Source organism: Enoplosus armatus, chromosome 3 (assembly GCF_043641665.1).
Source record: "Enoplosus armatus isolate fEnoArm2 chromosome 3, fEnoArm2.hap1, whole genome shotgun sequence".
Classification (NCBI taxonomy): Eukaryota; Metazoa; Chordata; class Actinopteri; order Centrarchiformes; family Enoplosidae; genus Enoplosus; species Enoplosus armatus.
In genome coordinates, this window is record NC_092182.1 from 21465040 (window position 1) to 21489484 (window position 24445).

Consider the following 24445-nt stretch of genomic DNA (forward strand, 5'->3'; position numbering starts at 1 on the left):
TGATCACATGAGCTGCAGGAATAAGCATTTCATCTGTAAGTGATGGGCTGAAACAACAAAATGCACAGGCTTGTTTCAAATCGCAGCGTCAACACTGCACGCTGTTCAGGTTTGAAAATGTGAGACGATTATTGTAGTGAATATAGCCAGAGACACTGCGCACAGCATGCAGCTTATAACCATATTTATAATTTTGTTTATGCATCTCATGTATCTCAGTCTCTGTGTTTACACTCCTCTGTGCTCGTCTTCTCTTACAGTGCATGAGGAGTGTTACTCTGCTGCAGACAGCCACAGCCTGAAGCCATCCTGCCAAATCTGGGACCATGTCTGGAGCCTACGACGAGTCTGCCAGCCAGGAGGAGACCACAGACAGTTTCTGGGAGGTGAGACAGCAGGGAACAGTCTTTGACAGATTAAACCCAACTGGGAACTTTCACTGCCTAGTGATGAACTCTCACTGAACCCGCTTCGTCTGGGAGGTGAGAAGAAAGATGTGGGGCCTCGTTTATCAACTCTGTGTGGGCACAGATTCACACACAAACGCATGAGCTGATGTTTTTTCAATAGCGTTCGATGACTGCCGCCTCATATGCAGATCTCTGAGCAAGACATTCACTTTTTATGACAAACGGTTGCATTTTGGTGCCATTAACTGTGAAAATAAGAGCAACGATTGAAAACGAATTATTTACTACTTTGGTCCAGAATGTAATGTGGTTGCTCTCTCAGTGTAACCATCAGGGACTTCTCACCAATACCTGCCACTGTTTTCCATCTATGGATGACACTTAAGTGGCACTCCTGTGGCCCTGATGTCTCCTTTGTGAGCCGCAAGTGTTTTTTCTTTTTCACCTCTGATACAGCTCTTATTAGAGATGACACTGCTTGCAGCAGTTACCACCACCTGCCTCCATGCTGTCTTTTTGTTCTGTGACAAGCCTCATAGGAAATTGCCAAATTTAATCATTTTAGTTTAGCTGAACTTAATTTTCTGTATCACAACCTCATCAGTCTTTTCTTCCTCACTTGTTCTGTTTTTCAATTAAGTTATCCTACATTTTGGGTGCTAGCTACTAAGCTACTTTGTTAATGGGCCTGTTGGTGGAACAGGAGCAAATCAGGTGTACTTTCACATGTTAAATACCAACGTTCTTGTCCATACAGGCAGTTCTTATGCACAGATTTAGATAAGCTTTTATAAATGAGCTCTGAGTCTTTGAGGTTGAAGTCGTTGTACTGGCTTCTACATAATTAGGGTCTTGAGCTTGTTAAATGCATGTTACTGCTGTATCTGTCTCCAACCACTGCAATGACAGCTACACTGTGCAGACTTTCCAATATACTCCAACTTCTGTCTCCTGTTTAAAGATAGGAATAGCAGACAGGCCTACGTCAAATAAATGTCGCAAATTGACGCCATCTGCTATCTGTGTCCAGCCGTAGTGTCATGTAGTAGCAGACAGTTGGAGTTAACCAAACCAATGAACCAATCACATCAATCCAAAGAATTTGACTGAAAATAGTGCTAAATTGAGGTTTATTAAATTGAGGTCTGTTACTCTTTGTACTGTCTGACATGTAAATGTATCTAAACAAAACACCAATTCGCAAACAGTAGAAACAGGGCTGCAAGTAACTTCCATTGTAGATTAATATGAAGATTCCTTTTCTCGATTAATCGATTCATTGTTTAGTCAGAAGGAAAATTACATCATTTCCTAAAGCCACAGATGTCATATTGCTTGTTTTGTCTGACCAATAGTCCAAAACCCCAAAATATCCAGACTACTATCACATAAGACAAAGACAAGTACCAAACTGTCAGAACTGAGAAGCAGGGACTAGGGAATGTAGTGTGGCAGGTTATTATTTTGATGATTAAATAATGTATTTATTGTTTTAGCTCAATGTGACAGTATGTTTCACTGGGTTTCTCCCACGCGATTACATCACAGGCCCTGGCGAGCACAAACAGTCCCAAGTAATTTGAGCAACAAGTTCCCAGAAGGCCATTCATTATATATGAGAGCTGGGGACTTTTCAAACCAGGAAAAAGACCCATCTTAAGCTACGGATAATACTGACTATCATGTTGCATGTTTAGACACAGTATGTGTGATGGATGGAGACAGAAAAGACGTATTGTCACTTCATACGTTCAGTGTTTATAATCCATTTCCTCTTGGACTCGGCTGTGTTTTATCCTCATCATGTCTCTTCAGCCGGACAGTGTGTTCAGGAATCAGCTGGAGCAGCAAAGGTGTCTGTTTCCAGCACACAGTCACTACATCACAGTCACTCGTTGCTTTACACTCGAGCTGCTGCAGTGCTGATCGCTGACTCGGCTGGCTGCTGCTGGCTGCTGCTGAAGCAGAGGGCTGGTGTGGAATACAATAATTTGTCCCTCACCCGGCTGCTTTCATTTAGTCCGCATTTGAGATTTGTTGAGTGTCATTTTCCGGGTGTGAGGTGTAGGTAAACATCTATTACACATTCAGCAAAGATGCAGTCCTTTTTCCTCTGTCACAAAGGTGTGAAATGAATGCATAAGTTGGGATTGTAGCCTCTCTCTCTCTTTCTCTCTCTCACTGTTTGGGCACAGCTAACAGCTTCTCCTGCGTCCATGGAGAGTTGTAAATTATATGACATTAACCCACCCTCTGCTCTCATTGCATAACTCCACGCACACCAGCAGCCTCTTCCCTGCTGCTCCCTCCTGCCTATTCAGTGCATCACCTGCAGGCGATGAGAGGAGAGTCCCTTTTAAAGGCAGAAACTGGTACTTTTCTGTTGTAATTAGTGGATCATTTATCCCAACAAGAAACAAGAGAACATCTCTATGTCACCTCTTAATTTTTTAAGCAGCAGAAGGATTTTAAAACAATTAGCATGAATCACAAAGTAGTGATCCTGATAGCACATTTCTTTCAATCTCGACAAAGAGAATTCAGAGAATGTGCTGTTCTTCAACCAGGAAGTGAAGAAATCACATAAACAACAGTGACAGGAAGAGTTCAACATTTTGGGAAATATGCTTATTTGCTTTCTTGACAAGAGTTAGATGAGAAGATTGATTCCACTCTTAAAGACTGGAAGTCAGGGGAAACAGCTAGCCTGGCACTCTTAAGTAAAAAAAAAAAACGCCTACTAGCACCTCTTAATATCACCAATTAACACGCAAATTTTGTTACCTTCAGAACCAGGCTAGTCTTTATACTAAGCTAAGCTAATCACCACCTGGCTCCAGCTTCATACTTAACATACAGATATGAGAGTGGTATCGATTCTCTCATACCCAGCTACCTAAGCTTATGTCCTATTCCTTGAATACATTTGATTAGAGGTGTTATGTACAGTAAATCAATACCTGATTCCAGATTAATTGCCATTAAACAAGAGAACAAATAGAACAATAAAATTTTGAAATGTCAGAAAGTTTTATATATAGTAGTTGTACGGTAAATGCGTTTTTTCCAGTCCATAAGTTTACTGAAATGAGACACTGTTTTTATGTTAGGTTGGGAACTACAAACGTACAGTGAAGCGGATTGACGATGGTCACCGGCTCTGCAACGACCTGATGAACTGCATCCAGGAGCGTGCCAAAATCGAGAAAGCCTACGCACAGCAACTGACCGAGTGGTCCAAGAGGTGGAGACAGCTGGTAGACAAAGGTAACTTTGTCTTTCTTTCTTTTCAATAACATATATGTGCTTGTGTTTGTGTTTGATATAATGCTTCGCTTGACTTACTCACCCTTCATTCCTCCACCAGGGCCTCAGTACGGCACGGTAGAGCGAGCTTGGATGGGGGCGATGACGGAGGCGGAGAAGGTGAGCGAGCTTCACCAGGAAGTGAAAAACAACCTGATCAACGAGGACTTTGAGAAGGTGAAGAACTGGCAGAAAGACTCGTACCACAAACAGATGATGGGAGGATTCAAGGAAACCAAAGAGGCAGACGAGGGCTTCAAGAAAGCCCAGAAACCCTGGGCCAAAAAGCTAAAAGAGGTGAGGAAATGTGTTTTTTACACATTCATTCATGTGCAGACGAGTGGACACGGTTTTAGACTGTCCAAAGACATTGAACTCATTTTAAAGGGTCAGTTCAATAACTAAGTTTGTGTTATTTGCAGATGTTTTGAAATCTCAATCTTTGAGACTGCCACAAATGGTGAAAGGGATTTAGTTTGTGGCGCTGACAGCTTTGAAAAATGACACTTGAAAAAGTAACCAGGATATTGCTTCTGAAAAGACGTGTTTTTCAGTGACGTGAGCACAAAGGTGGCAGCAGATGTTTCACAAATAACAACAATACTATTTGGTAGGACGAGATGCCAAAAGGGGTCAAAATAGTTTTTGTAACAGATGTCACTTTTGATATCAGCTGATTAATTTCAAGTCATTTTTCTACCATTACGAGAACTTTTACAACTAGTGAAGAAACTGGTAACCACTTTCTGCTGTAGTCATTCATCAGGAAGCACTTTTATAAAGACGTCATTGTTTCAGAATATGATATCCTGTCAGCTTTATTTTACAGATGAAATGATTTTTCAGTCAACAGAAAAATAATTAGCAACTATTTTGATTATTGATTAATCATTAAAATCATTTTAAAAGCAAAAATGCCAAACATTCCCTAGTATTAGCCTCCGAATTGTAAGGATTTGCCTTTTCTTTGTCTCATGTGATACTAAACTGAATATCTTTAGGTTTTGGGCTGTTGGTCGGGTGAAACAAGCTATTCAATATTATCACCTTGAAATGAAGAGAATTTTTCATAATTTTCTGGCATTTTCTGAGCAAGAAAATAATCATCAGACTAATCAACGATGAAAATATTATGATTAAATATTATTTGCAGCTCTAATTTGTGGCAAGTTTATAGCTGACAATTACATGCTTATGTATATTTCTCATGCAGATTTACCCAACATCCATGTACCTGTGCAAAAAAAAGTTTTAATTTGTTTATGTCATCTTTCTCCTTTAGCTCGAGGCTGCCAAGAAGTCCTTCCACATGGCCTGCAAAGAGGAGAAGCTGGCGTCCACCAGAGAGGCCAACAGTAAGGGAGAGGCCTCTGTGACAGCTGACCAGCAGAAGAAACTCCACGAGAAGTTGGACAAGTGCAAACAAGACTCGCAGAAGGTGAGAGCATCAGACCTGTGGGCTCATCATTATGCAAATGCTGTTTTCCACAATCAAGCCAAAAGCAAATCAACTCACAGGCTATGTTAAGATGTAGAGCTGGATTCTGTTATCAAGGTATCATAGCTGTCGTCAGTGTAGCATTGTTAATGTGTGACTGAATACCACGCCGCCCCCTCAATGTTTCTCCCTCACCACTCCAACATTAGCTGCTCTCTGACTACCTTGACCTTCACATTCTTGAACTATGATTTTGTGCTTGAATACACATTTATTGTCCTTTCGAGGTTAATAGGGTTCACATTTGACCACAGAACTGAAAAACGGAACATGTGGACTAGTCATTAAAACGTTAGTGATTATTTATTATGCGGTTTGATTATACCTACATTTATTATTTGAAACTACTGTCTTTTATTACATTTTATTCTTTTTTTTAAGCACATTATGCCATTGTCTATGTATGATCTATGTTCTATGCATGTATGTGCATTGTGACGTTGTTGGCAAGTGTGTTGTGTGATACAGTGGCTTGGAGCCCAAGACAAAGTATATATATTAGTATATTATCTTATCTTAGTCATCCCAGCATCAGTGAGATATGACATAACATCATTTACTTCAGGCTGTTAATAGTTTGTTGCTTGTGTGTGTGTGTTACATCTTAGGCCAAGGAGAAATATGAGAAGGCTCTGGATGAGCTGAATAAGTGCACTCCACAGTACATGGAAAACATGGAGCAGGTGTTCGATCAGTGCCAGCAGTTTGAAGAGAAGAGGCTGAGCTTCCTCAGGGAGGTGCTGTTGGATGTCAAACGCCACCTCAACCTCACAGAAGACCAAAGGTTTGAGACATTTGAAACAGTTGATATGACCACATCAGCTAATCATTCCCCACACACTGAATCCTTACTGTCTCTTCACAGTTATGCTACAGTGTACGGAGAACTTGAACGCACCATCACATCCGCCAGCGCGCAAGAAGATCTGAAGTGGTTCAGCAACACCCACGGCCCCGGCATGCATATGAACTGGCCACAGTTTGAGGTACGGAAAAATACCATAACAAGCTACAATTTTAAGACGTTATATCATCGCCAGAGAGCTGCAGCATTCTGCTACATATCCTGTCCAGTCATTGAAGGAATAGTTTGACATTTTGGGGAATACACTTATTCGCATTCTTGCTGAGAGTTAGATGAAAGGATTGATGGCCAGCAGCAGGTTAGCAGCAGGTTCACTTAGCTTAGCATAAAGCAGGAGGAAACAGCTAGCCTGGTTTTGTCCAGAGGTAACAAAATCCATCAACGCTGACTAATTGACATATTATATCTTGTTGTAGTATATAGTAAGTATACATTAGGTTATGTGCTGGACTCTTTCTTGGCCAGGAGCAGTAAATTCCTCATGTCTTCACTGGTTGCCTGAGTCCTCACGGTGATAACAAGACTCATCTAAACCTCGGCAGGAGAGCAAATAAACATATACAAATATATCCTAAAATGTTTTCCTTGAATATAATGATAATAATTTAATGTTCTATCTATCCTAGTTTGACAGACGCAATAAATATAAAGATTACAGACAAATATTATTTCTGTTGATGACCGTTTTTCAAAGCCATCGTGTGAAAAGTTGGTTATAGAACATTGAGGCTGTGTCCAGCTTTGATGAGCATCATGTTGAGTAGTATTACTCAAAGTAAACATGACTTAAATGTGACAGTGGTTACTGTGCTGTGCAAACAAATGCAAACCTAAACATGTTTTCTCTCATGTTTTGCAGGAATACAACCCAGACCTTGCCCATAACATCTCTAAGAAAGAAAAGTCAAAGAAAAGCAGTGATGGAGTCATGCTGACTAATGTCACAACAACAGTAGACCATGCTCAAGCTGGAGACCGGGGAAGGTAAGATTTTATTTAACTCTTCATCCTCTGTATGTATGTTGTAACATTCTCAATGACCAGAGATAATGTAAATCATCAGTTTATCTTCACATACTATATCTGGTTTAATCAGTGTCTTCCTTCATTGTATGGTGGCTGATCAATATTTAATATTTGTTGGTATTCACATCATTTTGTATGTAGTGTTCTACAAATAGGTAACTACTGTCATCTTTTATGACAACTACAACTACACAAATACAACTGCTAGATGTAGATATAATAGAAATACTGTGGTGGTAATAGTAGTCATAGCAGCAGTAGTAGTATGAGCAGTGATAGTAGAAATGCTTCGCAACAAACACACATACACAGTGGCAGTAATAATAAACACTAGTGGCAGCAGAGGTAGCATTAGAACATGACATTTTACTGGGAGAACTGAAAATGAATGTTCTGCTGAAATGTTTAATGTTCAGTGTCAGCAGCTACGAGAAGAACCAGGCGTTCACGGCCTCCACAGAGTGGTCGGACGAGGAAAAGACAGCCCCGAACTCAGGCAACGACACCAACGGAGGGACAAACCCCTTCGACGAAGATGTGGGCAAAGGTGTGAGAGTGAGAGCGCTGTACGATTACGAAGGCCAAGAGCAGGACGAGCTCAGCTTCAGAGCAGGTGAGTGTGACACCTTACGACTATTTCACTAATGAATGCAAGTACAGTTCCCGTTGCTTTTGGAGTCTCTGTGATGAGCTTGGTATTGAATGTTTGAATCAGCAGTTACAGTGGGTTACAACAGTAACCCAGTTGCTTTGCAAATAAAATATCTGCTAACATTTTGTTGTTCATGACTAATGTAAGCAAATGTAGTCAGTGTGAGAAGGGTAAACACCAAGCTGCACTAGCGACAAACACAAGTTGTGTATTTATCCATATTGCCCGCCAATCTTACAAATGGACAAGTGTACTATGCTGAAGAAGTGGTTCAAAAAAATATTTTCACCACCGCAAATCACAGCTGCTGTCTTCTGTACTACCCACAGTAGCGTTTGATAGTCACAACGTGTTTTTGGCCGAGTATTCCTTGAATGTTCTTGCAGACAGCTGTTGGATCCATGTTAACATTCACTCTGTATTACATTAATTAGAATTGTTTCACATAATCTCCCCCTGCTGTACATTTCTGTCTCCTCTCACTGATAAAGGGGACGAGCTGACGAAGCTGGAGGACGAGGATGAACAGGGCTGGTGTAAAGGTCGTCTAGACAACGGCCAGCTGGGTCTTTACCCGGCCAATTATGTGGAGCCGATCTAACTGTTCCAGCTGAGGACGCTTGTCTCGTCGGAGGGCAAACCCAGACTGAACCGTCCGGTCATAACTGCACATTGCCAGAGACTTGAAAGCAAGGCTTCCTCTTCCTGTCGGGCACAGAGAGCTGTCTTCATCTCAGCACTCGTCACAGAGAAGACTTTACTGAATCTGTTCAGGATCACATCATCTCCAAATACTGCAATCGAAGCAAAATATTTAAGTCTCTTTTGTGTGTAGCTGTGTTTGATTTCAGATGTGATGCTAACATGCCATACAGTATGTTCTCTCATCATAATATTGATATGGTATCGTCAGTTGTGCCTGGATAGTGAGAATGAGCTATGCATTGTGCATTTCATGTATATATTTTAATCCTTTTTTTTACAGTCTGGATGCTTGTACAGTTTTTTTTCTCATTGAATACAGTGTTTTCTTTTTTGTGAAATATTTACATGTTTAGCATTACAGGAGTAGTTTGACATTTTGGGAAAATGCGCTTATTCGCTTTCTTCCTGAGAGTTAGCTGAGAAGATTGATACCACTCATGTTTGTACAGTAAATATGAAGCTACAGACAGGCCCAGGTTAGCTTAGCTTAGCATAAAGAGTGGAAATGGGGAGGAAACAGGTAGCCTGGCTCTGCCTGAAGGTAACGGAGGCCGCCCACCGGCACCTCTAAAGCTCACTAATTTTATCAAGTTATATCTCCTTTGTCTAATCCAGGGAGATACAGTGAGAGGTGAAAGGGACCAGTACATGTTCTAAAAACAACGGGAAGTTAATTACTGTGGTTTGGCCTGCTGATTTGGCCCGCTTAACAACATTGTCACACAGCTCATGGAGGCAATTTAGGTACTTTAAAGTAGCAAATTGTGATACCAACAGCATCACAGCCTGAAACTACAGGAGCTATAAACCAACTATACCTCGAGCTGGAATTACTTGCGCTGGCTCGAGTGACTCACCGCGGCCTCAGTGTGTGATTTGTGAAGACGTACTAGCTAATGATAGCATGCAAGCTGCTCTAGCTGCCCTGCTTTAGCGAGGGGGTGAACCTGAAGGCAACTGAGGCTTCATAATGAGTTGCAAAGGCAGGAAAGGCCCATACTATCGCGGAAACATTCACATATAGACATTCATAATGTAAAGTTTAAGATATAGTAAAGATACTAACAGTAAACAGTCACTGTGTCAGACTTTGAAAATCCCATTACGGATTAAATAAATGGGATTCAAGAGGTTATTTAGTGAGCTTTAGAGACAGAGCCAGGCCAGCTTCCGTTCCCCTTCTTCGCGTCTTTATGCTGTGCTAAGCTAAGCTAACCAGCTTCTGGCTCAAGCTTCATATTTACCGTACAGACATGAGAGCGGTATCAATCTTCTCATCTAACTCTCTGCAAGAAAGCGAACAAGCCTATTTTCCAAAATGTCAAATTATTCCTTTAATGCATTGAGCTGTTTTCCCGCTGCACTCCACAGCATGTCACTGAATAAGCATTTTAAAAACAAGATAAAAGTCACTCAGCAGAACTCCTCTTTGAAATGGAAATATGTGCTCTGTCAAACAGTGCAAGGATTGTTTACATTAACCTCCACTGTCCCACCCATCTCTTAACAAGGTGCCTGTTATAACTATTACCTGTCATTGAATTTCTCTTCCTGTAGATCGTGTTAATAATGCAGGCGCCACGAACAAACCCGCCTGGAAGTATAAACTCGCAGCTGTTTTGTACGGAGGTTAGCTTCATTTCACAACCAAGGTTTTGATTTATTCTTTTTATTTCAGCAGTTATTGAGACTTGTTTACTATGTCAGTGACTCAGCATTATCAGCTTCCAGCTCTTATCTCTGTGATTATGTGCATGCTGATGCTCCCACACACAGTTTACCGCTCTGATCTGATCTGATCCAGTGCATGGCCTCAATTTGTTCCCACCAAATTATTGACAGTTTCTTGATCGAATTAAAACTCTTATCAGGATGATGACGACGCCATTGATTTGCATTGTGTAACATAGTCAGTCCTCATTGGTCTATTTCACTGCATACCAAAATACAGGCTGTGCTAAATATCGGCTGTACATGTCTTTATAGTTAAGTATTTTTGTTTTAATCAGAAAGTCTAAATCAAACTTTATACAAGCAAAGAAGGCAGAACAGTACATGTTATATGAGACTGGTTTGTTACTCCTGGTAACCACAGGTGTTGGAGAAAACTACACCCTTGTCAGCGAGGAAGGCGGGTGTTGTCTTACTGACGCAGACAGAGAAAGCTGCAGCGAGCAGAAAGAAGATCCGTCTCTGAAATATTGATGAGAAAAAAAGCCTTTTCTGCTGCAAGAAAGAAGTTCATTTTTAAAAGATTCAGGAGGGGAAATGTCTCTCGTACTGTTTATGCTTCTGTATGCTTTTTAAAAAGTGTCGGCCCTTGTAAGCGCTGGATTCAGAGGGGTGAAATAAATATTGCCTTATCAAAATCTACCACCCTGCCACACCGCAGAGACTCTCACGTCACGCTCAACAAAGCGAAAGAGAGCTTGCTTCCACAGAATCGGACTCCTGCTTATCCAGCTCAGTTTACACTGACACGGCACTAACCCTCTTTGTCTGATTGAGGATGATATGAATTTAAAGACTGTCTTAACGTACTTTTAACTGTTTAAAACAGAATGGGACTGTTAACAAGTTTACTGTAAAAGCAGATGTGTAAAGCTACAGCATCCACTGTGAAACCCCTGTGATACACTGAAGGACGGTAAATCATATTTAAAAAACAAGATGCTCAAATGCTCCTTTCTTTTCTGTCTGTTGCTCATGCTGGAAACATTGATCTGCAATGTTGAGGAAAAGTCTTTCTTTAGAGGACTAGAGGGCTTTCTCTTTTTTTTGTTTTTAGCATAGTGCTGTAATTTCCAAACTGTAGTGCCTGTTTATTCTGCATAAGCAAAAATAAAAGATGTCATCTGAAAACTGTGAGGCACATATGAGACTCTGTGAGCCGGAGAGAGAAATGTTACACATTGTACACATTGTAAGCAGCATTTTATCGTTGGGCCCCTCCAAAAGGGTCAGAAGATAAATCCGAGGGGTCATGAGATGACAGGGACTATTTTTTGTGAGGAGCCACAAGCCAACTTTTATTATAAAATCTGTAAAGTAACTAGTAACTGTAGCTGTCCGATAAATGTCGTGGAGTAAAAAGAAAAATATTTCTGTAGTGAACTAGAAGTATAAAGTATTGCAAACTGTAATTATCAAGTAAAATACAAAGAATTCAAAATTGTACTTAAGCGCCTATACAGTTTCCCTTTTCAAAATTAATATACAAATCACAGCCTTCAGTTTTATCAATGTGCATAAATTCAAACCACGCAGAAGATTGAAAGAATGAGATTCAAAACACAAACTTCAAAATTCATATAGCTCGGGGCACAACTCTAACAGAACATAAATAATTAATATCAAAGGAGCAGCTTCAGGCTTCGAACTTGAAGAATCTTGATTCTTAGTTTTCTGGTTTTGGGATTTGAGTTGTTTACGTTGACAAGTATTGATACACTTTCCCGGACAGTTTGGATCACATGTCGAAATATCTAAATTGAGCGGAGCCCCCTTTTGAATGCATTTGAACAAAGTATTTAAGGTGAAAGTCTGAGCTTCCTCACCTTTAATCTAGTCTGAGAGAGAGACTTTGGAAATTACAGCAGTCTGCTGCGGCCTCAGGGGTTTCACTTTAAATCAATAACCAATTCTGACACTAGGGGTCAGTAGTGACCAGATTCAGCTCTTTGTCAGGCAGCCTTGAAGACGCGTGTCACATTAATCATCATATTGTGAGTCAAATTCCCACAAACAACCACAATCCTTCAGTATCGACCAGTTCAGCCAGCACACCTGCTGCCAGTTAATGGGCCAATAAAATCCCCACAGGACTCAACAGGCACATGATAATTACTGTAGGACTATAGGTTGGTTGATTTTTAGCCTCCAAAACTTAAATGATACGCTGCTTCTTTGTGGTGTATTAACTGAATGGAAATTAGTCAACTTGTGCAAATTGTTGGTAATGACATTTGTAGTTGTTCATATTTCGGTGTTTCCTGAGGTTTTTTTTATTCTAGTACAGACCTCACACGACTTACTTTAGATTTACATTTTAGCTGTTACAAAACAGTTATTTGCTTGTCTAAGCGCATGTTGTTGTTGTTGGGTGGTGTATATTTTTTCCACATTGACAACTGGACAAAAGCATGTTGGTAAAAGTTCTAGCCACTACAACAATTACTGCAACTCTTTTTATTTTATTTTATTTTTTTACCTTCTAGAGCATCAAATGTAAATAAGAAAGTGCAAGTCTTTCTTTCTAGACTCGTCATTGTGTCATATTTTGGCACAATTGTTGAAGAAGCAGAAATAACAATGGTTTCTGGATGTAATTTTTTCTTTTAATAATATTAGTAGCTGCCCCTCCCTACAGAGAGAGTTCGTGAGCATGTGTGTTGGCTTGGTCTCATCTTTGCAGGGTGGATGTTGAAATAAAACGGTTCTTGTTGTTGTTAGAAGGGGTGGGTGAAGCATATTAATTAACTCTGTCCACAGTCCCTACAAGTGCAGAAGTACCTCTGTTTGTATTCCACAGGTCTGTATCTGCTGTAACTCCCTGCAGTGCTGCAGATTTGTCAGCGCTGATAACTCAAATAATCATGTAGATATCACATAGCCATATCCTTTCACCTCAAGGCTGGCATCTTAACTCCACTTGATCCTTTTAATACACATTTTCCTGCCGTGAGATTTAAAAACCCACACAGGAGTATATGCAGAGATGAGTTTACCTTGCACTGCACGCTCTTAACCTGCAAGATCAAACTGCTCAATTCAGCTCAAGGCCACCTTTTCTTGGCAGATATACACCCTCTAGCTCACTTCATAGAAAGAACAATTATGGCACATTACCAGCAGCCCGTTGAACATTATGCAAGAAAGAACAGTTAGCGGTGACACAGACAAGTATAAAGTAATTACATAATGATTGTTGAGCCTTTAAATAACTGTAGAGGTGGGTTTAGCCTTCACATGCACAACAAACACTTTATTAGTTAGAGACACCAGACAGATGCTTATTCAGTTAAAAAATATAGTTTATTGAGCCCTCTTTATTAAATATATCTATCCTTGCTCAGGCAGACATGTCGGCAATCTGCAGATGAAAATAATAAGCACTATGGTAAGAAGTGAGTGTAAAATATGCAGCCAAAATACACAAGTATGAAATTGTAAAATAATCCAATACATTTTCTATCGAAATGTTATTTCATCCTGATTCTTTTCAAATTGAGAGTTTATTGCAGGTCATTTTTATTTCATTTCAGCAATTTTTGTCTCAAAATCAAAAAGTATGTTTTCATTTCACGACTGCATTTTTTCCCCGCACAATTAGCGTTTTATTAAATAATGTCCCTTTTCGTCACCCCTTCTTTATGTGTCAATCAAGACAAACATTTAATCAGCTGTTACTTCATTGGCTGCTGTTCAAGGCAGAATAAGCAGGCAGCCAATTGGCTCTGCCCTGTTTTTTCTTGATTGAAAGACAACGACTTTGTATTGAAAAGTGACTTTATTCAATAAAACGCTCACTGGAGAAAATAGCGATGTAAAAAAAAAAAAGAGTCAACAACCATACTAGCGGCTCCATGAGGCCGCACTTTGAGCTAAATGCTAACATCAGCATGCTAACATGCTCACAATGACAATGCTAATATGCTGATGTTTAGCAGGTACAATGTTTACCACATTCATCATCTTACTTTGGCGTGTTAGCATGCTAACATTTGCTAATTAGCACAAAACACACAGTACAGCTGAGGCTGATGGGAACAACATTAGTTTTGCAGCTATTTGGTCATAAAATAAAGTATTGGACAAAGTTATATTTTGACCTGATTGATGTCCAGAAGTGGAGGACCGTCAGACCAACATTGTCATCCCTAGAGCCACGCTGCTAAAAATGTATTTAATTATTTTACAATTTCATGGTTATATCATACATTTTGTCTGTATTTATTTATAGGATAATTTATTTTATATCTATTTATTTTATTTCTTAACACTTTGGGTCTCCATAGTAAAACATCCACAACATAAAATGTAATATACAGCAGTATAATAACAAGACTGAAGAGTGGTTGGCTGATTGTGTATATAACAGCCGGGGCCAAACCCAAAAACAGAAGCAAAACAATCCTAACCACATTTTCAACTGTGGCAGCAAAACTGGCTCTAATTCAAACAGAGAAAGTGGTAAAGATGAGCGAAACAAAAAGACAAAGCAAATGGGCGATGGGCGTTTTCCTGAAGCTTGTACGTAAGAGCAATCAGTGCACATGTTCCATGTCACCTTTTTCATCTCTGGCTTAGGTGTTCATGGGCATGGTGAGATAATGCGTCCTTTTAGTTTTGTAGGTTTCCATCTCCTCCTCCTCCTCCTCCCACTATGCTCCTGCCTCATACTGGGTGAACAAACTGGTACACCAGTCTCTGAGACACGTCAGGCTTGCGGATGATGCCCTTTTTGTAGTATTGACGTATGGAGCGGCTCAGCTTGTCATAGTTCATAGCAGGTCGATTCTTTCTGAGTCCCCACAGTCTTGCAACGTGAGCCGAGTCTTCGATTTTAAAAATACCTGGTGGGAATCAAAAGGGGTTTGACATTTGTAACGACACGCCACAAAATGAACCTAACAGTGGATGTCTTACATTTTACATATGGCCATGTAGAGAGCAACGTTAGTCCGACATTTATATTCATGTTTCTTTGTTTTTTTCTTTTCTTTCATTTAAAGTAGTACTCTCATTGAGATTATTAAATTAAAATATAAATATCTTTGCTTGTGAGATGTTGTATGAGAGTTACAGTTAAGGGCTTGAAGTGTCAGTTGAAGTCCTGAAATCAGTGTAAGCATGTAAAGAAGTTCAGTCTCAGTTGAAGTGTAACAGATGTCATATGAAGGCGACTCAGTGCTGTGACCTGAACTTTTAGTTTAGTTTTAGTAGTACTGAAAGCAGTTGAAATGTCAGTTGAAGAGTAAGAGATTAAATAGTTGAGATGTCAGTTGAAGTGTAACAATGGAAAGCAGTGTCAGTACGTAAAATTTCAGTTTATGAAAATTTTAGTGTAAGCTCTGAAAGTAGTTGAACTGTAAGTTGAGGGGAAATAGATGAAAGAAGTTGTAGTTGAAATTGAAATGAGGCGCCAGTTGAAGACCTGAAAGGGTTTGAAGTATCAAGTAAAGTATTAATGGGAATTTAGATCTCAGGTGAAGTGTAAGTGAAAGCAGCTGATGTGGCAGTTGATGGTTAATCACTGAAGTGAGATGAAGTTTTGAAGTAAAAATGTTTTAACTTTTTGTTGAGGTGTAATTACTGAAAGCAGCTGAACTATGAGTTGAAGAGAAGGAAATGAAAGCAGCTGAAATGCCAGGTGACATGTAACAAGTGAAAGCACTTAAAATGTCAGTTGAGGTCTAAGCTCATGAAAGTAGCTGAATTGCAAGTTGAATAAGAGCTGAAAGCAGTTAAAATACAAATGTATCATCACTTTATTTTTTCCCTTTCAGCCCAATATGTATCTTCTAAAATCAAAGCAATAAAATTCCCAAAGTGAGCTTTCAGAGTACCTTTGGATGTCTAAAAAGCGTCTGGAGATGCATGTCTATACTGAAGCATTAAAAAATATGAAGATACCTTTTTCTTTATTGAGCCAGCGGATGCAGCGTCCATAGTTGTGAGGTTTAAACAGGAGTTCTCTGAGGAACTGCCACAGATGGATGGGCTGACCTGAACAAGACGAATCAGCCTCGGACCAAAGTTCCTCCCCAACTAAAAAACAGAAGAACAACATTTGAACCTTAAGGCCACAGTGTAGTGATTCACAGAGAAAATCACACATTCCCCAAAGCCCAAAAGATTACGAGGCGAGGCCCTTAAAGGTTTCCAAACTAACCAGGACACAGGAGATACACAAAGCCAAAATCCTTAATTTCCTTACTACTCCATCACAGTGCAATTTTTATTCATTACAGTTTAATATTGTCTATTACAGGTGTATGAGGCAACCAAACCTACCGGTAGTTTTTGTATCTCCAACTGAACACCTCTCTTTCATCCATGCAGCTGGAGAGAGAAGAGACACAGACATTTTACTTGAATGAATGTAATGCTTATACCTCTTACTCTTCTACTATTCCAAAGAAAATTGGCATGACTTGAATACATGACTAAAGGCAAATACAAAAGTTCCAAACAGCCAAAGCATTGGACAATACAATGATCGTAAGAGCTGCAGCCAGCTTTGATAAAGTTGTTAAATAAATATCACACACACACACCTGACTTCCATATGTCCAGGTGTGCATGCAGCGTGTCTCCACACTGTGGCGAGCGCTGGCGAAACTCCTCCTCGCTCATAGCACACAGGTCCTTTCCTGTCAGCTCCTGGAAGGCCTTTCCTGCGTGGGGCAACCTGTACAGATGTTCAGTCCACAGCAGCCACTTCTGGACATTCCCTGTGTTCCACTCTATAGGGTCTAGATAGGATGAGAAAACTCATTACAGTAAATTACCTGGTTTGGGGTTATTCCTCCAGTGAGATTTAAGTCCTATTGAGTCGAGTTATGTCCCAGTTTTTTCAGCGTGTACTATGTATTATTATGTGTTATTTACATTTGCACATAATACATTTAATAAAAACCACAAGGTAATCGTTTAGCTTTTATGCCTACAATTCTAATCAGCAGAACAGAAGACTGGGGATTGCACAGGTTTATGACATCCAGAAGCCTTACAATACATAATGCGTCCTCTGTTTGCTCAGCGAGCAGAAGAGACCTCGCCCATAAGACTGTGTACACGTCTAATGGCAGGAAAGGACCATCACTGTCACAATCCAAGAGAACTCATGCAAAGGTCAGGATTAAACAGATCCTGGAGCAGGCAAACACGGCTTTGCGTCAGTAAGGATATGATTCAAGAGATCTGTCATCTTGCCTAAGCTATCCACACAAAATATGTGTTGATTTTGCAAGCAAGATCCAGTAGCTTAAATATCGCGAAATCAACATCCCTTTACCTGCAAATAACGGGCAACGTTTCTTTTTTGTGTCATGAAAAATGCCTTGTGTACTTAAAAGATTTGTTTCTTTGTCAGTTATGTGCCTTAGTACTGTAACACCCCTCTTGGAGATGACAAATTACATTAGCAGGTGTGATGGAAGGCAGCCTACCTGGGGTGATATTGAGCAGTTTGCAGGCTGTTTCAATGTCCTTCAGCACTTCTCCCACCACCATGCTCTGCACCTGCTCCAGAGACCGCTCCTCCTCCTGCCCCTCCAGCCCAGGAGAGAGTCCTTGTTCCTGGCTATCAATGACAGGGCACTGCTCTGGTTCCTCCTGGGACTCCGTGCGAGTCATGGGTACAGCCAGCGTTGGGGAGGCCTCTGACACTTTCACCAGCCAGGTGGCGTCTTCAGTGAGGAGCATGTCGAAGCAGGAGAGGTAGAGGCCCGGGATGCCACGCTCCAGGGCTTCCACGCTTGATTTGGTTTCCCCCAGGTCCCAGGGTTCTCCAGAGCCCCTGTTTCGCTCCAGGATGGCGAGGGAGTCCTCTGTCATCCGGGATCCATACACTGTGCCTTCTGATAAACTGCCCACTGGATTTGACATAACTGGTACCTGGAGACCAGAAAAAGCCACATTAAACCTTATATTTCTAACCTGTTACTTGCACATGAACTGAGGGTCAAGTGAACGTAAGTATCCTTTCAGCATTGCAAAATGTTTGTTTAAAAAGTTGCAGATTTTTCTGAATAGTGTGAAATCAGAAAGAATCAACAGATCCACCTGTAACATAAGCACTTCCAAAGACAAGAACAGATGTGAAGGTAAGTGTGTCATTTAAATCTGCAGTTGACAAGAGTTCATAAATGATAATCCTGTCCGACAACATTTTGCTGTTAATCATCACTTTGATTCAAACAATCTCATGCTTTAAGTCAAAAACAAAATACCTTTTCCTACAGTTCCTTTCCTGCAATTCTCTGGCTGCTACACCAGCAATTTCTTTTGTTTAGTAAGAAATTCCATCAGAGCAGCTGCAGGCAAGAATCCCCTTTGTGTTATGAGCAGAACTGAGGTGAGATTGTGCTGGTCGGCGCTCTATAAGAACCCCGAGCCTGATGGAGATACTGGGGAAATGATCCTCAAGAGAGTTAAAACACACACAGCGCTGACGGGCATGGGGCAAAATGGATTTGACTGAGTCTCTTATTTGTGGGTCAGTGGCCCAGAATGGCCGATGTCTTGGGGGTAGGTGACTTGTATTGAAACCTGAGGCAGCTCTGCCGCCTGCCTCGGCTTTCAAGGTGCCGTCTCTGCAGCCCTCTGTCTCCACTGTCAGCTGGAGTTTTTAATCAAGTTGGAGAAGAGCGTGCGCAAAATCTGCACGAAACCACATGTTCGAAAACCACCGAGGCGTCTGTTTTATGAAGGCTCGACTGATAGCAGCCACAGCTTCTTCTTAACAGGAAATTGCCATCATAAGTGGCCGTTTATGGACGTCAGCTGTAGCACAAGTGTTGTAATCTCAGGGTGAACTCGCATATGGCACCCATAATGTGTACTTGCCACAGCTGGGATATGGGAAGGCACACTGCTGTCACACACCAGGTTATCGGTTGTAGCTGATGCCACTGTGAAGGAAGTGTGCTCCCACCGAGCACATGTTCAAGGACAGTCATGGCTTTATTTGTCAAGACACAAAGAAATTAAAGTCTCATAAAAATGGACCACACCCATCAACGAAAATCATTTGTGAGGGTTTAAAATCAATCCAGGTGACATTTTATCTTCCTCATTGAGGAAAATGGCCACACACTGACAAAAAAGAAAAATGAATGTGTGTGCAGACACACACCTTACACTACGTCTTGAAAAGCCTGGATTCAAGAGCACAAACCTTTTCATAATGCTGATCTCAAACCTTTGACACATTAACTGTAAAGCTGCCAACAACTTTCGAGAAAGGACATCTTTTGTCTTTTACCAAACTTCCCCAGATGAAGTTATCTTCCCTGAACCCAAAAAAAAGATTCCCCTTCTAGTCTTTGGTCCCCAACCCCCCACTGTAAAACCTCCTCCCCAGTCTTCCTTTTATCTCCAAATTTCTCGTAAACTATAACCCACTCTCCCTTTCACTCCATCAGGAGTCAGATTAAAAGCCACCGGTATCCCAGCCTGGCTGCTGCGTGTCAGCTCTGCTCTGTAACAGCTTGCGCTAAGCCCATTAGCAAAGCAAATTTAGCCATATTACCTTCTTCCAAAAGGAAGAGGGGGCACAAGAAAAAGACACAAACACACACCCCTGGGGAGAGGGATTAAGACCCTGACTGATCTCTAAATGAGTTTGGTCAAGATGCTGATATTCATTTCAGGAGCATTAGAGCTTGCTCCATTTACTCAGCAAAGTCAGCCTTTGACACAGACGGAGAAGGACTCCCTCCATGCAGGCGTCCACCCTGGGAACCATATTTCTTCTACATGCCGCTCGGTCTCATTTAACTTCGAGAGGGTGATTATTTGAGACGAGGTTTGTATCATCGCCCTGGATAGCTGTGTTATCGCAATTATGTTTTTGGGGTTTTTTTGCAAAAAAAATGAAACAAAACTGACCAAAGCGCTCAGTGAAAAGTCACAACAAAGTTACATGAGCTTTGATGAAAAGAATATGTGACAAAGATATATTGTCCATTTCAATCAGTTTATGGTTTGGAGTCAGTGTACAGACTCTGTGTACTCTTTTCATCGATGCCGATATCCAGTAGCCTTTCACCTACATGTGATGTGAGTATACTATTGCACTATTTGTACAACTTGTAATACCAGGAAAAAACTGCTGAAACTAAGTTAAAGGGTTTGTGATGCCTGAGATATCTCAAAACGTCCTCACTTCCAAACCCTCCCTTGAAATGAAAGTGGTAGAAGTTGCAGACCAATACAACCAATCTGGCTTGAAGTTAACCTGTTAGGCTATTTATCATTGTTGCTGAAACAGTCATGTGACAGAAGTGTTTAGATTAAAGTTAATGAGTAGTGATTAAAACAAGCAAAAGTCTGCTCTTTCAAGAGTGTGTTTAACCTGGATGATTCAATCTGAGCTGAAAAAGAAAAGATTTGAGAACATCTGTCTAAAAGTGACCAAACTGTTCGTCGGGCGCTTGGCTCGTACACACCGTGTTGTTTGAGTCTGGAGTTAAAGGAGTGTGTACAGCCAGGCGTGACTGTTTGTCATGTGAGCGTTAAAGGGAGATTTTTTTTCCCCCTTGTTATTGTTCCTCATGGGAAACTTGGACCAACTAAGGAAGTCATTGTTCCGAGAACAAGGAAAAAAGGAGTTTCATCTTTGCGTTGAGCTCCTTGCTCAATAAGACTATTGCTGGGAAGAAAGTTTGCAGACTGGAGGAAGTGATTTGGATCTGTGGGTTTTTTTTAGTGCAACTGTGGCATGTGCAGGTGCTCTGTTCACATTATAAATTAGGTTTAGCTAGTAGTAGTAGTCGATTTTCTGTGCATGCCTTTGCAGTGACTTCTATTTTGATTGCTATTTACAATATCTGTAGTTTAAACTATCACATCTCCACATTTCCTATCTGTAAAAAGTTTTTAATTATACATTATACAGTCCCGGGGCGGGTTGTATTAACTGCCAATGGGAGATGTTTGTGCACTCGGTGATTAATTTCTCCTGTTAGTCAGGTGCACTGGCATTAGGCCAGTATTCTAGGAAACACTAAACCATTGCAAATGCTTCGCTGTTAGTCCAAATTAATTTTGACAGAGGGATGTTTTTGTAGTTAATGATGCAGCTGATAAACTTCATGCAAGTGAGATTGGACCTGAAGATTGGAGGTGTGGCACGAATGGATGGAGAAATAAACCTGTCACCTGTTTTTGCAAATAAATTGCAGAGATGGTGAAGATATGGAGACTCTCGCTGTGAGGCCCAAGGCATGTGCTGCTGCAGCCGGATGTCATGAGCTGATTGTCAGAAGATCAGAAAGACCTGGTTTTTAATAGGAGTTTTAAAAGTTACACAGAAAATGTGGTTTAATCAGCAGCTGCTTCAGAGTCAATTTCCATCCACCTGTTTTTTTCCACACATTTTCAATTTGTGTTTAAAAAAAAAAATTTTTTAAATAGTCGAAATATATATGGCAAAAACGTTGGGATGAGAGAGTTGGTGTATCAATAAAAGCAAAATTTGACAAAGTGCAATGGAAACAGACTTCGCAAATAAATCCTGATGTACATGAAACATGTGACTTCCACATCGTTTTTGTTCATTTGAGGTTTGATTGGCGCTTGTTTAACTACGTCATCTCGTTGTGCCCTCTTCTTCTGCAATAGTTTGATTGCACCTGACTGGAGAATTAGCGCCACCAATTGTTTATCTCACTGCGTTGCACTCCCAATATTCACATAACAATAGTTGATGGAAACACGCATTATTTTGCATTTTCTTTTGCAGATTCTCTGGTTTGTTTAGAATTTGCGTTAAATTTGGATGAAGACGTTCCTATTGACTAAAGCTGCCAGTGTGCTTCCTCAGAAGTGCTTTGATCGAATAGGTTCGGGAAACCCCCTCCTCCCATATCTTTCTGTGTCCGAACATTTCTGTAACTTTCCGAAATCAACGATCCGACATGCACTCACTTTATGTGGAAGCGAGAGAGGAGCCAGGGTTTGAACTTCTCTCTCCTCCTCTGTCGTACGAACTCTAGTTCTTGTTGAGCATAACCCGACCCTGAGTCCTGCTACAAATACACAATATTGAATCGTTAAACAGCAGCATTTCCTCTTGAGTGTACTAAATATATGATCTCACTGAACTGAGTTAGAGACAGTACAAAAATGATCAGGGGGCAAGCTGGGGTGAGAAAAGGGGGATATTATTGTAATCTTTAATTTTTGCTGAAGGGAGGGTAGTCTAACTTTGTTGGGAGAGCAGGGGGAGGGTCTTTAATGTTTTCTTACCCCATATTTATATCTAATTTCAGCCTTCCTCTTTGCGATTTACTACATGAAAAATAACATCAAAAAGACTCCTCCTTAATGTGCATCATGGATCATAAAGGCGTGTTTTGCCCCATGTAGAGGACAACAGTCACTATTATATTTAGATATTTTACTTCTTTTTTAAAAGCCCCTCTCCACACCCTAATGACTTTTGTACAGCTCTTTGCATACTCCATGATTAAGATCCTTAATCTGTCATTTTAATATACACAACCTGATACATGATGAGTGAGTCATGAGTCATGATGTGGAGTAAAGATTGTATTTAATTTCCACCTTTAATCAAAATCATCATTAAATCCCCCTCTTATCCTTATTTTGAATATGTCGGCTTATCGTTGTGGTTTTTGGCATCAAAGCCCCAGCAACCTCACAGGCACTGTTTACCTGACCACATTTGTTTTTTTATCTTTCTGTGTGAAAGCTAATACGCGATTGGACATATACAGGAACAAGAAAAACCGGTAAGCAAGACTAAGATACAGAGCAAACACCAAGACAACAAAACAAAACTTATTAGGTTAATTAATAAGATAACACAAAAAAGACGGGTGCAGTAAAGTCCCTAACTTTGTGAAACTCATTACTAACCAAAATTCTGCTTATAAATTAGATTATTTTTGTCATTTCTAACAGACTGCAGACTCTACACAGGTTAATTAACAATCATAAATAATAATAAATTACTAAAATCATGTAGGTATTGTTAATCCTATACCAAGTAAGTCGCACAGACGATGCCCTTTACTTTCTCTGAAAGATGAGACGATGACTTCAACATCGGAGGCAGACAGGTGCAAGTTGTTTATCTGTGCTACTTAAATTTCACACTAACGTGTGCTCATGAAAAGTAAAACATTAGATTTTATGGATTTCCAGGAAACCACAGAACTAATGCTAAATAAACAAATGCTCCTCCTCCTAAAGGTTTAGTGTCTTCTTACCGAGTGACAGATGCTCTGACTGCAAAGACTTGAGCGGAGGGCAGCAGATGCAGTGCAGCTCTGGGTCTGTTGAGGATAAAGGACGGCCTTTTGTCCAGTTGCAGACCAGCTCAGACGGGACGCCCGGGCGCTACCTGAGGACGGAGGTGCAGCAGGCAGCGGGCTCTCTTCAATCTGATCTCACCCTGTTGACTAACGCAGAGCCCCCAGTCTGAGGCCTCAGACCCTCCCAGGCTCTTTGGTACACACTCAACCTGAAAGTCACAGCCTAAAGCACAACTGCAAACCAAACTTCAAGTGAAAGCACCTGCTGGGGGTGTGTACAAAGTGAGAAGGAGCGAGGGCAAGTGACTGAGTAAGTGAGTGCAAAGGAATTCCAGCACCATTGACTGCAATTTATATTTATAGGGCAGTCATGTTTACTTATGTGTGTGTGTGTGTGTGTGTGTGTGTGTGTGTGTGTGTGTGTGTGGGTGTGTGTTAGTCTGAAGTGCCAATGTCTTGCAGATTAGCTCAGACCTCCTCAAACACTACTAGTTGACCTCAGTGTTTAGGTGACAGACAATTCAAAGTGATAAGAGACTAAAGAATATATAGTGTCATTTTGGAAAAAAAAAGAAAGAAAATAAAAAGGTTTCTAATTTCTGTTCCACGTCCAGTGGTAAAAGGTAAGTACATTTAGTCAAGTAATGTACTTAAGTACAAATGTGAGGTACTTTACTTGAGTATTTCCATTTTATGCTACTTTATACTTCTTCTACACCACATTTTAGAGGGAAATATGGTACCTTTTACTCAACTAGATTTATTTGACAGCTATAACTTCTAGCTATGAAATACAATACTTTGTTGTCTTCAGACCCCCGTGAGTTCAGATGTCTATGAGTTGTTCTCACATGGTTTCATTTAAATAACTGTTAGTAGCCCAAAGAGGTAAAATACAATATTTAAAAAAACAAAACAAAGAAAAATCCAAAATACGAATGCAAATGTGTGTAGCAGAACTTTTATTCCACCCCA

At 40.5% G+C, this 24445-nt stretch overlaps 2 protein-coding genes across 2 annotated transcripts; one reads left to right on the forward strand and one right to left on the reverse strand.

Moving 5' to 3' along the window:
* The first annotated feature begins 326 nt into the window (after positions 1-326).
* Positions 327-8358, forward strand: pacsin1b (protein kinase C and casein kinase substrate in neurons 1b). Its single transcript, XM_070902551.1, has 9 exons — positions 327-386; positions 3521-3677; positions 3778-4013; positions 4999-5154; positions 5823-5998; positions 6080-6200; positions 6939-7063; positions 7522-7718; positions 8249-8358. The coding sequence occupies exons 1-9, from the start codon at positions 327-329 to the stop codon at positions 8356-8358; spliced, it is 1338 nt and encodes a 445-aa protein (XP_070758652.1).
* A 6500-nt stretch (positions 8359-14858) lies between these two features.
* Positions 14859-23488, reverse strand: LOC139283372 (SAM pointed domain-containing Ets transcription factor). Its single transcript, XM_070903372.1, has 6 exons — positions 23426-23488; positions 17636-18083; positions 16742-16939; positions 16479-16526; positions 16098-16232; positions 14859-15037 (listed from the first exon to the last, which is right to left on the reverse strand). Exons 2-6 carry the CDS (start codon positions 18072-18074, stop codon positions 14859-14861), a joined length of 999 nt encoding a protein of 332 aa, XP_070759473.1. The 5' UTR covers positions 18075-18083; positions 23426-23488.
* Positions 23489-24445: the final 957 nt, after the last annotated feature.

Coding starts and splice junctions, on each gene's coding strand:
- pacsin1b (XM_070902551.1), top strand. CDS start 327: ATGTCTGGAGCCTACGACGAGTCTGCCAGCCAGGAGGAGACCACAGAC. Junction 4,014..4,998: donor GGGCCAAAAAGCTAAAAGAG/GTGAGGAAATGT, acceptor TTTCTCCTTTAG/CTCGAGGCTGCCAAGAAGTC. Junction 6,201..6,938: donor TGAACTGGCCACAGTTTGAG/GTACGGAAAAAT, acceptor CATGTTTTGCAG/GAATACAACCCAGACCTTGC.
- LOC139283372 (XM_070903372.1), bottom strand. CDS start 18,074: ATGTCAAATCCAGTGGGCAGTTTATCAGAAGGCACAGTGTATGGATCC. Junction 16,940..17,635: donor ACTGCTCAATATCACCCCAG/GTAGGCTGCCTT, acceptor CATCCTATCTAG/ACCCTATAGAGTGGAACACA. Junction 16,233..16,478: donor TGGAGATACAAAAACTACCG/GTAGGTTTGGTT, acceptor TCTGTTTTTTAG/TTGGGGAGGAACTTTGGTCC.